A 12,924-nucleotide genomic window follows, 5' to 3' on the forward strand; every position below is an offset into this window, starting at 1 on the left:
AAGCTGGAGCCCAAGCCCTCGGACATTACCCCTTCACAGGGTCTTAGAGCCTGGGCTCCAGCCCAAGCCCAAATATCTACACTGCAATTAAACTGCTCCTTAGCTTGAGCCCCCAAGCCCAAGTCAACTATCCAGGCCATTCTTGTGTAATTCTCTGTAGTGTAGACCTAATGCTTCTGTCCTGCCTTGTATCCAGTTACACCTAAATTTGTGTTTACTATTTGATTGGCACCTAAATTTGTGTTTACTATTTGACAGTTAACACAAATATAACAGGTGGATCATCTGATAAATCAGGAAATAAGTATTTCATAAGAAACAAAACAGACACAGGTACACATTTACCTTTAAAATGTACATCTGCACTGTTTATTTACATGAATTGTTTCAATATAAAACATAAATCTTTGCTTTACCTCACCCCCTTTTTAGCAACAGTCACTACGTCCTTTAATTTTTTATTCTTTATTTTTTTTTTTGTTTGACTCTTTGGTAAATAAAAAGGACAAATTTAGAAGGATGATTTGTCTAGACATTGATTGCTTTTGCCATAATTTAAAGTGATATTTGATTTTTGAGTGGGATTTCATTTACGAATTTCGGCTGGTAACATTTACACATAAACACAAACACATTGAGTATATCCCCAATGACAGCAATGTAAAGAAATCCTAAACTATGTCAAAATGATGTTGCTATTTCAGAGGCATTTGGGAAGAAAGTATTCGGCGGAGGGTGATTTAGTCCTTTATACTGTCTTGATAGACTGGTTGGTGACACTTCTGACCCACCATTTAGAACTCTTTCATACACACTTTGTAGTCTTTCAGTTTTAGGAATATTAACTTGATAACACTCTTTCAGTTTTGCCTGTTGTGGAAGAAAATGAGACTTTTCAAGCTGAACCATGGGCTGATAAATTGGAGTTGTAGAATATGCAATCACATAATCACTTTCACAGTGCAATGGGATGGTTTTACTTCTTTGGGACTGGTGGGCATACAAGCTACAGTATCTTTCTGTGTCCTTATAAGTCCTTCCAGCCATACAGGCTGCAGTACCTGAAAGAGAAGTAATATTTTAACAATCACACTTTTTTCCTGGAATACAATATCAGAAGAGAAATATCAAATTTCCATAAGAGTGGGTTGAATAAATTACTTTCACCAGCATTATGAAATTAAACCTGTTTATTTCTACCAAAAAAATTATATATTGAGAAAATCATATCCACACTTCTGTGATTATTTTAAGGAGCAGATTCCCAATGATTTCAATGGGAGCAACAGCAAGTCCTAAAATTAGACTTGGCTCCTTCAAAGAAACACTTACACATATGAGTAACTGAACCCAATCTGAGAACAAGTTTTCTAAGATCAGGCTTTATTAATAGCTAAGCCAGTGTGATATATAAAGGATTCAACAACGAGTAATTTATCTGAAAACATTTTACTTGTTAAAAGCCCAAACATTTGGTAGGCACTTTACAGAAAGACAGGGGTCTAACATTCCAAAAGCGACAAATGACTTTGAGTACCTATTTTGGGATGCTCAGCTTGAGACACCATAAAGTAGGGAAACAGCACTTTCTGCAAATGGGCCCCTTTAATGTGTGCCAAGTTACCTAAACATTGAAGATCCTAAAGTTGGTCACATTTTGGTAAATTTAGGCTAGAAGACCCAAATCTCTACTGAATCATTACAGTTTCATGCCTGAGCAACTCCATTGATTACGGAAGTGATCATTTGGCTCTGGTGAGGCCACATCTGGAGTATTGTGTCCAGTTCTGGGCCCACCACTACAAAAAGGATGTGGACGCATTGGAGAGGGTCCAGCAGAGGGCGACCAAAATGATTAGGCGGCTGGAGCGCATGACCTATGAGGAGAGATGAGGGATTTGGGTTTGTTTAGTCTGCAGAAGAGAAGAGTGAGGGGGAATTTGATAGCAGCCTTCAACTTCCTCGAGAGAAGTTCCAAAGAGGATGGAGAAAGGCTGTTCACAGTAGTGATGGATGGAAGAACAAAGAGCAATGGTTTCAAGTTACAATGGGAGAGGTCTAGATTGGATATTAGGAAAAACTATTTCACTAGGAGGGTGGTGAAGCACTGGAATGGGTTACCTAGGGAGGTGGTGGAATCTCCATTCCTAGAGGTTTTTTAGTCTCGGCTTGACAAAGCCCTGGCTGGGTTGATCTAGTTGGGATTGGTCCTGCCTTGGGCAGGGGGCTGGACTTGATGACCTCCTGAGGTCTCTTCCAGCTCTATGATTCTATGAATGCCCCAGTGATTCAAGTCTATGATCTCTGCCCCAAAAAGCTTACAATCTAATGTTACAGTCTTTGTTAATACTAGGTATAGTTAAAGGGATGCCATTATAGTTTAACTGTGTTTTTATACATATTGCCATAAAGAGATTAAAGCTAAATTATACTTACCAACTTGCTTTTCAGCTACCTGTGAAGGTGGTTTCTTTAACCCCTCCCCACTGATATCAGAAGCACTATCATTAAACTCGCTATCTCCTTTCCCACTGTCTTGCACACTAAACTGATCAGGAGTTGAATGGGAGCTGAAAGCAAAAAGAACCAATTAGTGTACTCTGCCTGAATGTGAAATTCTATAAATGTCCCAAAATATTAAATGTAGGGAAAACACTAATTTACCTTAAACTTGAAGCAGACTCATGCTCTTGCCAAGGAGATGGCGGGTGAAAAGGAACAAGATCTTGACCCTGGCAAAAGGAAGAAATAGCCACGTTAGTACTTTTGCATCCCTCAATACAAAAGTAGCCCAACAATAATTCAAAGAAAAAGCTTACTTAAATTGATATAAAATGGGATGCTAACACGAGACAATAAAAATAATAATTGCAACGAATAGCAATAAATCATAGTCAAAACATATCAACTAAAACACATGCCATCTCTATAATAATACTTAGCTGTGATCTCAAAACACTTTTCATCTGTAGATCTCAAAACACTTTTCAAAGGGGATGCATAACCTTATTCCTATTCTACAGATAGAGAAACTGAGATATAGAGAGGTAAAATATAGGCAGTAACTCAGTGGCAGAACCAGAAAACAGATGCAGCTCTTCAGATGCTAAATCCAGTGTCCACTATATCTTTAATAACACAGATCTAGTTCTCCTAAGATAAAAATGTCCTGCTATGAATCAAACTGAATTGTCAAGGTGACATCTGTCATGGCAAGCACTTACTGAAGATTTCTGAACATTTAAAAGATGAATGCGTTGCCAAGTGGCTGAAAAGAAATCAGGGGTGCTTACCTGGGAGTCGCTGCCCTTGACTTTCCCTTCTTGGACATGATGACACAAGGACTCTCTGCTACAGTCCTCAGCCTGGAAAGTGTCACTGGGGCGGTCAGACGGGGTGGTAACTGAGAGCGGGCAGAGCTCTGCCTGGCCCGGGGAGGAGTTCCCTGAGTGGGGGCCTGAGCCCTGCAGCAGCTTACGTTGGAAGTGCATCTTGTTTCTCCGGCAGGTGGAGGCCACGGCGAGGATAGCGACCAGCAGCACGCCGCAGCCTCCGGCCAGCACCGCGATGAGCACCACGGAGAGGTCCAGGCGGCGCTGCAGCGGCCGCTCCTCGGCCGCGGGCTGCACCAGCACGATCTCCGCGTTAGCGGGCAGCGTGTCCGTGGGGAGGAGCCGCACCGCGGCCGTGCAGGACAGCGAGGGCCGCCCGCCGTCGTGCACCGCGACCACCAGGGAGAAGGCCGCGGCCGGGGCCCCTGCGGGCAGCCGCCTGCGCAGGGCCAGCTCCCCGCGCTCGGGGTTCATGGCGAAGAGCGGGTGGGCGCCGCCCAGGAGGGAGAAGACGAGCCTGGAGTTCGCGCCCTGGTCGGCGTCGCGGGCGGCGAAGCGGGCGAGGAGGAAGCCCGGGGGGGCGGCGGCGGGCAGCAGCAGCTCGGCCGAGCCGTTGGCCAGCGGCGGGGCGGTGATGACCGGGGCGTTGTCGTTCTGATCCGCCACCCGCAGCCGGAGGCGGGCGCGCTGGCACCGCGGCGGGGCGCCCCCGTCGCAGGCTTCGATCTCCGCCTCCACCAGCGGCAGCGCCTCGCAGTCCAGGGGCTGCCGGGCGCAGACGGCGCCGGTGGCCGGGTCCACGGAGAGGTAGGTGGAGACGGGGGCGCCCAGCACCTGGCTCTCCAGCAGCCGGTACAGGACCTTCCCGTTGCGGCCCAGGTCGGGGTCGCGGGCCACCACGGTGGCGACGTAGGCGCCGGGCGGGTTGTTCTCCAGCAGCGCCACCTCGTAGGCGGGCTTGGCGAAGCGCGGCGCGTTGTCGTTCTCGTCGCTCACGCGCACCGTCACGTGCCGCACGGTCTTGAAGGGCGGCGCGCCCAGGTCCTCGGCCACCAGCGTCAGGTTGTACTCGGCGATGCGCTCGCGGTCCAGCGGCGCGGCGGTGACGAGCACGTAGCTGTCGGCGTAGGCGCGCTGCAGCGCGAAGTGCTCGTGCCCGTAGAGGGCGCAGCGCACCTGCCCGTTGGGGCCCGAGTCCCTGTCCGAGGTGCTGACCAGCGCCACCAGGCTGTCGCGCGCCGCCGCCTCGCTGACGTAGGCCACCCCGGCGCCGGCGGGGGCGCCGCTCAGGGGGCTGACGCTGATGCCCGGCGCGTTGTCGTTCACGTCGGCCAGGCGCACGATGACCCGGCACGTGGCCGCCAGGGGGCTGGCGCCCCGGTCCTGCGCCTGCACGTCCAGCTCGTAGGTCCGCTGCCGCTCGTAGTCCACCGGGCCCTCCAGCGTGAGGCGGCCCGAGCGCGGGTCCAGCCGGAAGAGCCGCCGCGCCTCGGCCGGCACCTGGCTGCCGAAGCCGTAGACGATCTCCCCGTTGGGCCCCTCGTCGGGGTCGGCCGCCGCCAGCTCCAGCAGCAGCGAGCCGCGCGGCGCGTCCTCGCCCAGCTCCACCGTCACCGCGGCCTGCGGGAAGGCCGGGCTGTTGTCGTTGGCGTCCAGCACCCGGACGCTCACCGTGGCCGTGCCCGCGCGGGCCGGGCTGCCGCCGTCCTGCGCCACCAGCTCCAGCGTGTAGGCGGCCTGGCGCTCGCGGTCCAGCTCCTGCAGCAGCACCAGCGCGGCGCTTTTCCCGCCGTCCGCCCGCGCCTGCGCCTCGACGCCGAAGTGGCTGTTGCGCGAGAGCTGGAAGCGCTGGACGCCGTTGGAGCCCGCGTCCGGGTCCAGGGCCAGCTCCAGCGGCAGGCGGGTGCCGGGCGCGGCGCTCTCGGACACCTCGAGCGGGATGTGCGCCTGGGGGAAGCGCGGCGCGTTGTCGTTGATGTCCCGCACCTCCAGCTCCACGTGCACCAGCCGGTACTGCCCCTGCCACAGGCTCACCACGTCGAACGCCAGCAGGCACTGCGGGGCCGCGCCGCACAGCCGCTCCCGGTCCAGGCCCGCCTCGCCCACGCTCAGCTGCCCGTCCGCCTCCCGCACCCGCACCAGCGAGCTGTTGCTGAACTGCTCCATCAGCCGGAAACCGCCCAGGGGTCTGTCCCCGGCGCGGGGCTGCCAATCGTCCCGCAGCGCCCCAATGACTGTACCAGGGGCTTCTTCCTCGTCGATGCGGTATCGGACTATCTCACTCAGGCCCCCTGCCACCAGGAGACACAGCAGCGCAGAACTTAGCCCCGCTTTGGGCAATGTGAGAGTAGGAGACATAGCCTCTGAGATCTTACCGCACACCCTCGCTCACCCCCAGATCCACTAGCAATTTGAGTTTTAGAAGCTTTAAAAATGCCAGATAAGAAAGAGATCGAACGCCCCGCACTCCTGAATCCACAGACCGATCACTGTTCCCCCCTTAAGCACATCCGGGCAGACTCAAAACTTGCTGTGTGATTGGTGCCTGAACTCTGTAAGGAGCTCTGTGTGCTCCAGTCTAGAGCTCTCCTTTTTGCTCCCTTCAGCACCCTTCTCAGAGGTTATATATATAAGGGTATGCAAATCAGCATCTTCCCTGACCAATCTTCTGATCCCTGTGCACACCAGAGTCAGAGAGCCCCCTGCACCAGCTCTGTGGGACATTCCCCCAATAAATTAACAATATGTCAATTATGCATGTGCAAACACATTGCTGTACAGAACACTTGATGACTAAAGTTTTCCCACTAGAATAACTTGCTGTCTGTACAAAAGTAGAGACTCTTTCCCTGTAATACATTTCAGAATGTGCATATGAAAACACTATTTAAAAAAAAACAAGCATGTACATGTGTCTAAATAAAGAGAGGTGGGCAGTAGCAGGAAGAATGATAATGACACAGATTCCCACATTAGCAGGTACTTATGGTGTATCTATGTAGGCTACATAGTTAGTCCTTACCATATTTTATGGGTTAAATAGTACGAATTAATACAGTCCTTCCACCTCAGTATGTATCAGGGCTGATCAATGAGAAACTGGTGGAATTAATCACCAAGAGACTAGGCAGGAAGCCCACCAACTTTTAATTCCAGTACTGTCTCCTTAGGTGATGAAAGAAAGAAGAGAAGGTGTATGCTTAAGGTGTGAATGTGTGCGTGTGCGCACTCCCAGAAAATATTGCTGTTAGAATATTTATTCTATAAGTCCTTTCACTGAGGAAGCTCCCAGTTGTTTGAAAAGTGGGAGGCTTAACAGGGATGAAACCATCTGCCCAAATGCCATGTGGCAACAAATCGTTAGGTGTCAAGTTCCCTAACAGTGCCAAAGTGTCACCTTGTTGACAGTTCTAACCTTTGTTTACAAAGTGGTGATGAAAAAGTGCCTGATTTCCTGATGTATATTGGCATCACTTCACATAAGTTTTATCCCGCTCCTCCATTTCTCTTCTTCCATACACACACAAAAAAAAAAGACATTATACCTCCTGTGTCAAAGAAATTAATGGAGTCCAAAAATCAGGTAAAAATTTCACATAAAGAACCTAAACCAAATGACACAGTGAAAGCATTATGCATTATTTCTAGAATTCATTATTTCTGAGATTGACTGATTACATATATATATATATATAGGAGGGCAGTATTGGGAGGGTCTCCTTATATGTTTCTGATCATATCAATATTGTCAAAATTATTTTGGAACACTTTTATAGGAATAATAAATATTCCCTTTCTGCTGTAAGTTCCATAGCATATGTTGCTCACCATCTGATGTCCAAAGTTTGTCTTACATTTTACAGAAAATTAAATTCTACTAACTCAGTATTAGCCCGAGTATTATTGTTTCATTTTCAGTATATGTTTTTTAATGTTTAGCGACTAGGTTGCCAAAGATATCAATGAGCATGCATCTCTTGGTCTTATTTTTTCAAAAATGTAGTCTATCGAGCACAAAGTACAAATCCTTGTGTCATCTATAGCTGGACGTATTTTATAATCCCTCCAGTCCTCCGTGATGTGTAAATGATCAATTCATGCTGGAGCTAACGAAGTGCAGTAAGACTGTGTTATTACTTATGACTACTGCTATAATAAACAATTATATTAGAAACAAAGCATTCTGTGTTAATGAAGGGCATTTGGAGTTGAAGGAAAGAGACGTTTTCTGAGGCAAGATCAACGCTGGAGCCGTTGAGTGACAGGAGAGCTAACAGAGAAACCGTATGATGTGTCCCTTTAGGCATCTGGCTTTAGCATGCTGTGTTTACAACCCCGAGCTGTTGAAACACGCGTTACATTCTGTTAGGCATGGGTTAAATTAAAGCAATCGATCTTCCCATCAAAAGTTGTGTGGGCAAGATACACTTACTTTCAAGTTTCCTAACACCCCCCGACAAAAGGTGGGTCTAGGAACCTCATGGGGACCCTCGTAGATGCTAAAAAACAACAAAATCAAAATAAAGTTAAAAATGCAGCAGACGGGGCAAAGTGTGAGTGAATGCAGACGAGGAAAGTAGCAATTTGTTCCTCTTGTTCAGTTTAGTAAAAGCAAATGATGCTGCTTTGAAAAAAAGATCAAAACAAAACCCTTCTGCCCTGCGAGTTCACTTCAGTTTCTGAAACAAAAGCCCCGTGATACACTTAACTTTTCGCCAAATTGTTGTGACATCAAATCCGTCAAACAGGATTTACAATTTTGCAAGAGAAAATAATATGAGACGGAAAGGATGGTTTAAATGTAAGCTATGTCTAACCTTGAGTGGCCGAACACACACTGATAGTGCCCAAAATAGTTGTCTTCCACTTGACGTGTAACTAAATTAGAGCTAATTCTAACATCCTAAATCACAGTGAGTAGCAGTTTGCTCACCGAGTCGTGCCATTTTTTCGTGTCTACTTACAGCGTAAATTGCTACTCGACGTGTGTAAGGACTTCACAATCTGCCTCTCCACCCTTGTCTGTACTGGGATTTCAGCCAGAAGTGTAGGGGCTGCACTGATCCAAATCCCTGGGGCTGCTATTCTCACTCCAGCCCTGTCCCTTCATGCAAATCTCCTCTAAAAGACCCGGATTTGGCTGGGAGTGGAAGGAGAGGGAAGGCTTTTCGCCAAACGAGGAACTGAGCAAGATCGCCGCAGACTGCCCTTTCATGTATTGAATCAATTCAATTGCACTGAATCAACGTGAATTCAGAAACCTCGCAAAACCCGGTGCTAGGTTTGGTGCGCTAGAGGGCAGCACAGAATCGCATCCCTAATGTATACGAGTTCACAGTCCTTCAATACAGCTTGCCTGAATGCAGTTTAGCCCCAATTTCAAAATGGAGTAATCTGCACATATGGCTCAGCACCGTTGGAAATTCGTTCTATACAAGGGACTAGTGTTCAGCTGATGCACCAGTGGCTGAAATCCCGCTTTAGACAAGGTTTAAGCCTTCAAGATCATCAAACTGCTTTGCTATCCTTCCTGTTCCCACTCCCACTCGGAAAATATTACAAGATAATAACTCTGTTGTGAAATGTTTGGCTATACAATTTAGACTTTCCTTGCCCTCTCAAGTTCATTCCCGATCTCGTTCTATACACTCCATAACCACTAGCCCTAATCATGAAACTATCATTAGCATGCTTCCGAGCAAATGAAACCACAAGGAGGCTGCTTCAAACTCCCCAAATGTAATGTAGCAAGTGGTGATAAGGTTTGTTCTAATGGGAACAGAAACTTTTACAAGACCTTGAAAAGTTTTGCTTCTTCGAATTTGCTTTCCCTCTGCAATGAACAATTTCTGTACAGTTTTATCCTTAGTACAGATTCCTATAAAGGCTGAAAATAATTTGCATTTCTCAAATGCATGCACATTCTGGAGGTTTAATGACAGCATGTTACCATGTACAATAACGTCAAGATTTAATCACCAGGACCCAAAGCCATCAAGAGGAAACAGACATATTGGTTTGAAAAATAAACCTGAAGGGCAGGGACTTTTTTATTTTAGTTTTAGTTTTATAATCATTCCTTGAAACAGAACCAAAGTTTATGTGAGCCGAAACATAGAAATGAGATATGTCATGTTATTGCATATTTTTAATAGACTGTTGGATATTAATTTTTTTGTGATTAGAACCAGAGGGTTTGACTTGTGAAGAAATATCAGTAAAAATACCTATCTATTTAATAAAATATATTTTGAGAAGATAATTCAGGATCACATAGAGCTAAGCATGCCATATATCCAGCACCCTAGTGGCAGGTTAAAATATTATTAAAGCAAAGCTGTGGAGAAGCAAATTATCTTTATCAAATTCAAAGCCATATTTTCTTGAACCTAGGAAAAATTAAGGAAGAATCCAAACTAATTGTTATCTAACCTGAATACAGAAGAGGAATTCATTGAATTACATCACTTCAGCTTAACTCAAATCTTTTAAGCCTTTTCTCCCCAAAGTATTTATTGAGAAACATGTTTATAAAGACTCAGGGGGGTAGTTGTGTTAGACTGTAACTTTAAAAACAATGAGTAGTTCTTTGGCATCTGAGATGCTAACAAAAATATAGAGTATCATGAACTTTCATGCGTAAAATCCGCTTCAGCAACTCATCTTATAAAGTGGGTTTTACCCACAAAAGCTCATGATACTATATATTTTTGTTAGTCTCCAAGGTGCCACAGGTCTGCTCATTATGTTTATAAAGTGAATGCTGTAATGATAATAAAAATAAAGGTCAGTTTAATCATTTTAATACAGTTTTGTTTTTTGTTGTTAACAAATACTTTCATCAAAAAGTCCTTGCATGGGCAAAACTCCGCATTAGATCTGGGGCATTTTGATTATGTAATAACATTAGAGTCAGGGCATGGACCTGACCACCCACCCTCTCTCCATTCTCCACATTACGAGTAATAATCAATCACAGGGCTTTGCAACAGAAGTCACATTATCCTCTTTCTCTAGATGGAGACACTGAAGTATAGGAAGGTGAAATGTTTAGCCCAAAGTCACATAGCAGGTCAGTGGCACAGTTGGGCATGGAGTCCAGCTTTTCTGACTCCTGGGTCAGTGCTTGTTTGCTAGATCACACTACTTCCTCAGGTGGCAGGTGTCTTAGACGCATCAGAGAGAGAGTATGAGAGTACCCTTTATTGATCGAATAATCTTGCATTCTTTAGGCAGGAAAAGCTTCCACCAATATCATCTATTCATTGTGGTTTTAAGTTACCAATTATGGTACGTAAACAACACAGGCTGGCGATTATCTTTTGAGCACACCATCATCAGGAAAGCTGTAATAATTTTCCAGGAAAGGATCTGGCCCATTCATTCTTAAAAGCTCTTGGGACCCAGCACCCAGTGTATTTAGCCATGGGGGAAGTCACATAGCCTTACTGATCAAAGACAATTTTATGTGTGTAAAAGCAAGCATTTCATCAAACTTTACCTAACACTCCCCTGCCCCAGCCCTATTAACTTGAAAGAGTTTACAGCTTTCAACCACAGATTGTTGTCTGACCAGAAATATCATGGGACACATCTTTTACTTATTGATCCTTCATGAAATCATAGACATTAGAGTTGATAAAAGACATGATGTGATCTACTCCACTGTCAACACAAGCTCACTTCTGCTGTGTATTTTCTAGTGCAGTGGTCCTCCAAATGCAGCCCTTGGCGCTGCTTCTGTCACAATGGCGAAACATCAGTTACTCTGCAAGCAGTGACACTTTCCTGCTACAGTACTTGTAGCCCAGCACAGGACTCTTTTGAGAGTTCCAGGGGGTATTTTGATCAACTAAATTCAGAATAACAAGTGTGTATCTGCAGCCTACACAGCTGCTTCATGTCTTTTTTTGTTGAGTGTTTCTTTGGTGTAAATCCAACCATGATCAAAACTGGAGATTAGCAAACACTGGAGGACAAACACAAACTGCAAAAAGACGCAGAAAAGCAACAGGGTGAGGAGAGGGGAGATTCAGTACTAATAAAATCCTTTAGCCAAAGAGAATAAATAAACAACACAGGCACAAAATGGCTCGACAGTCTACTTTTATGCTGTCCTAAAAAATGTTATGATTGTAGCCAAAGCACTCTGGAGAACTATGAAGTCAGAAGGGTTGGGAGGATAATACAAAAGAGGATTTGCATCTTCTTTCATGAATAAACATAGCAAGTTTATTGTGCATTTGTTCATGGAATTATATTTTTGCATGATGGTAAGTACAGGCAGTCCCCGGGTTACGTACAAGATAGGGACTGTAGGTTTGTTCTTGAGTTGAATCTGTATGTAAGTCGGAACTGGCATCCAGATTCAGCCGCTGAATCTGGACACCAGTTTTGACTTACATACAGATTCAACTTAAGAACCCCAGGCGTCCCCAAGTCAGCTGCTGCTGAAACTGATCAGCAGCTGATTCCAGGAAGCCTGGGGCAGAGCAACTCTGCCTCGGGCTTCCTGTAGTCAGCCACTGGTCAGTTTCAGCAGCGGCTAACTTGGGGACGCCTGGGGTAGAGCAGCTCGGGTGCTGATGGGTTGGTCCAGTAGCGCGGCCGCTCCTCGGAGCTACTGGACCAACCCAGCAGCACCCCAGCTGCTCTGCCCCAGGCGTCCTGATTCAGCCACTGCTGAAACTGATCAGCAGTGGCTGAATCAGGACTCCTGGGGCTGAGCAGCTGGGGTGCTGCCGGGTTGGTCCAGTAGCGCCAAGGAGCGGTGCTGCGGGACCAACCGGCAGCGCCCCACCTGCTCTACCACAGGCCCCGGGCTTTGCTCCACATCTCCCTGGTTTGCTGGGGGGGGGGCACTAGCTGCGTTCCCCCCCAGCAGACCAGGGAGACACGGAGTAAAGCGGCGGAGGACCCGGGCCGGACCGCGGTGCTTCCAGATCAGCGCCACGGTCCGGCCCGGGTCCTGTGTGGCTTTGTTCAGCGTCTCCCTGGTCTGCAGACCAGGGAGACGCTGAGCAAAGCGGCGCAGGACCCGGGGCCGGACCTGCGGCCGCTTTCCAGATCAGCTGGAAGCGCCGCGGGTCGGGCCGGGTCCTGCGCGGCTTTGCTCAGCGTCTCCCTGAGCCGCGCAGGACCCGGCCCGACCCGCGGCACTTCCAGCTGATCTGGAAGCGGCTGCGGGTCCGGCCCTGGGTCCTGCGCCGCTTTGCTCAGCATCTCCCTGGTCTGCTAGCTCCCGCAGCAGACCAGGGAGACGGGGAGCAGCTTTTCTCGCCCCGGAGGAGGCGGGCGGCAGGACCAGGCGTCCCGCCGCTCGCGTCCTCCGGTGTGAGAAAATCCCCGTTCGTAACTGCGGATTCGACGTAAATCGGATCCGCGTAACTCGGGGACTACCTGTATTTGGTTGGCTGCTGAGTTTTGTGCATTCTCAACTTCATACTATTGTCATTTATTACTCACTATTAGTTATTTGTTGTTCATGAATCATTGTGTACTTGTGTTCTTATTGTTCTCCCACTTAAAAGGGTCTATCATTTCAATCTCATGGGAGTTAAGTGCCCAATCTCAAATTAAGGCTACATCTACA

The 12,924-nt window shown here is 47.5% G+C and overlaps 1 protein-coding gene across 2 annotated transcripts; it reads right to left on the reverse strand.

The window, feature by feature from the left end:
• Positions 1–327: 327 nt before the first annotated feature.
• Positions 328–5,946, reverse strand: LOC102455952 (protocadherin-8-like). Of its 2 annotated transcripts, XM_006119374.3 has the most exons (5): positions 3,294–5,946; positions 2,665–2,732; positions 2,437–2,570; positions 1,538–1,624; positions 328–1,061 (listed from the first exon to the last, which is right to left on the reverse strand). In XM_006119374.3, the coding sequence occupies exons 1-5, from the start codon at positions 5,688–5,690 to the stop codon at positions 682–684; spliced, it is 3,066 nt and encodes a 1,021-aa protein (XP_006119436.3). In that variant the 5' UTR covers positions 5,691–5,946; the 3' UTR covers positions 328–681. The 2 variants fall into 2 exon arrangements, with proteins under 2 accessions (XP_006119436.3, XP_089631576.1); XM_089775450.1 differs by lacking the exon at positions 1,538–1,624.
• Positions 5,947–12,924: the final 6,978 nt, after the last annotated feature.

The sequence above is a fragment of the Pelodiscus sinensis genome, chromosome 1 (assembly GCF_052426305.1).
Source record: "Pelodiscus sinensis isolate ZL-2025 chromosome 1, ASM5242630v1, whole genome shotgun sequence".
Taxonomy (NCBI): domain Eukaryota; kingdom Metazoa; phylum Chordata; order Testudines; family Trionychidae; genus Pelodiscus; species Pelodiscus sinensis.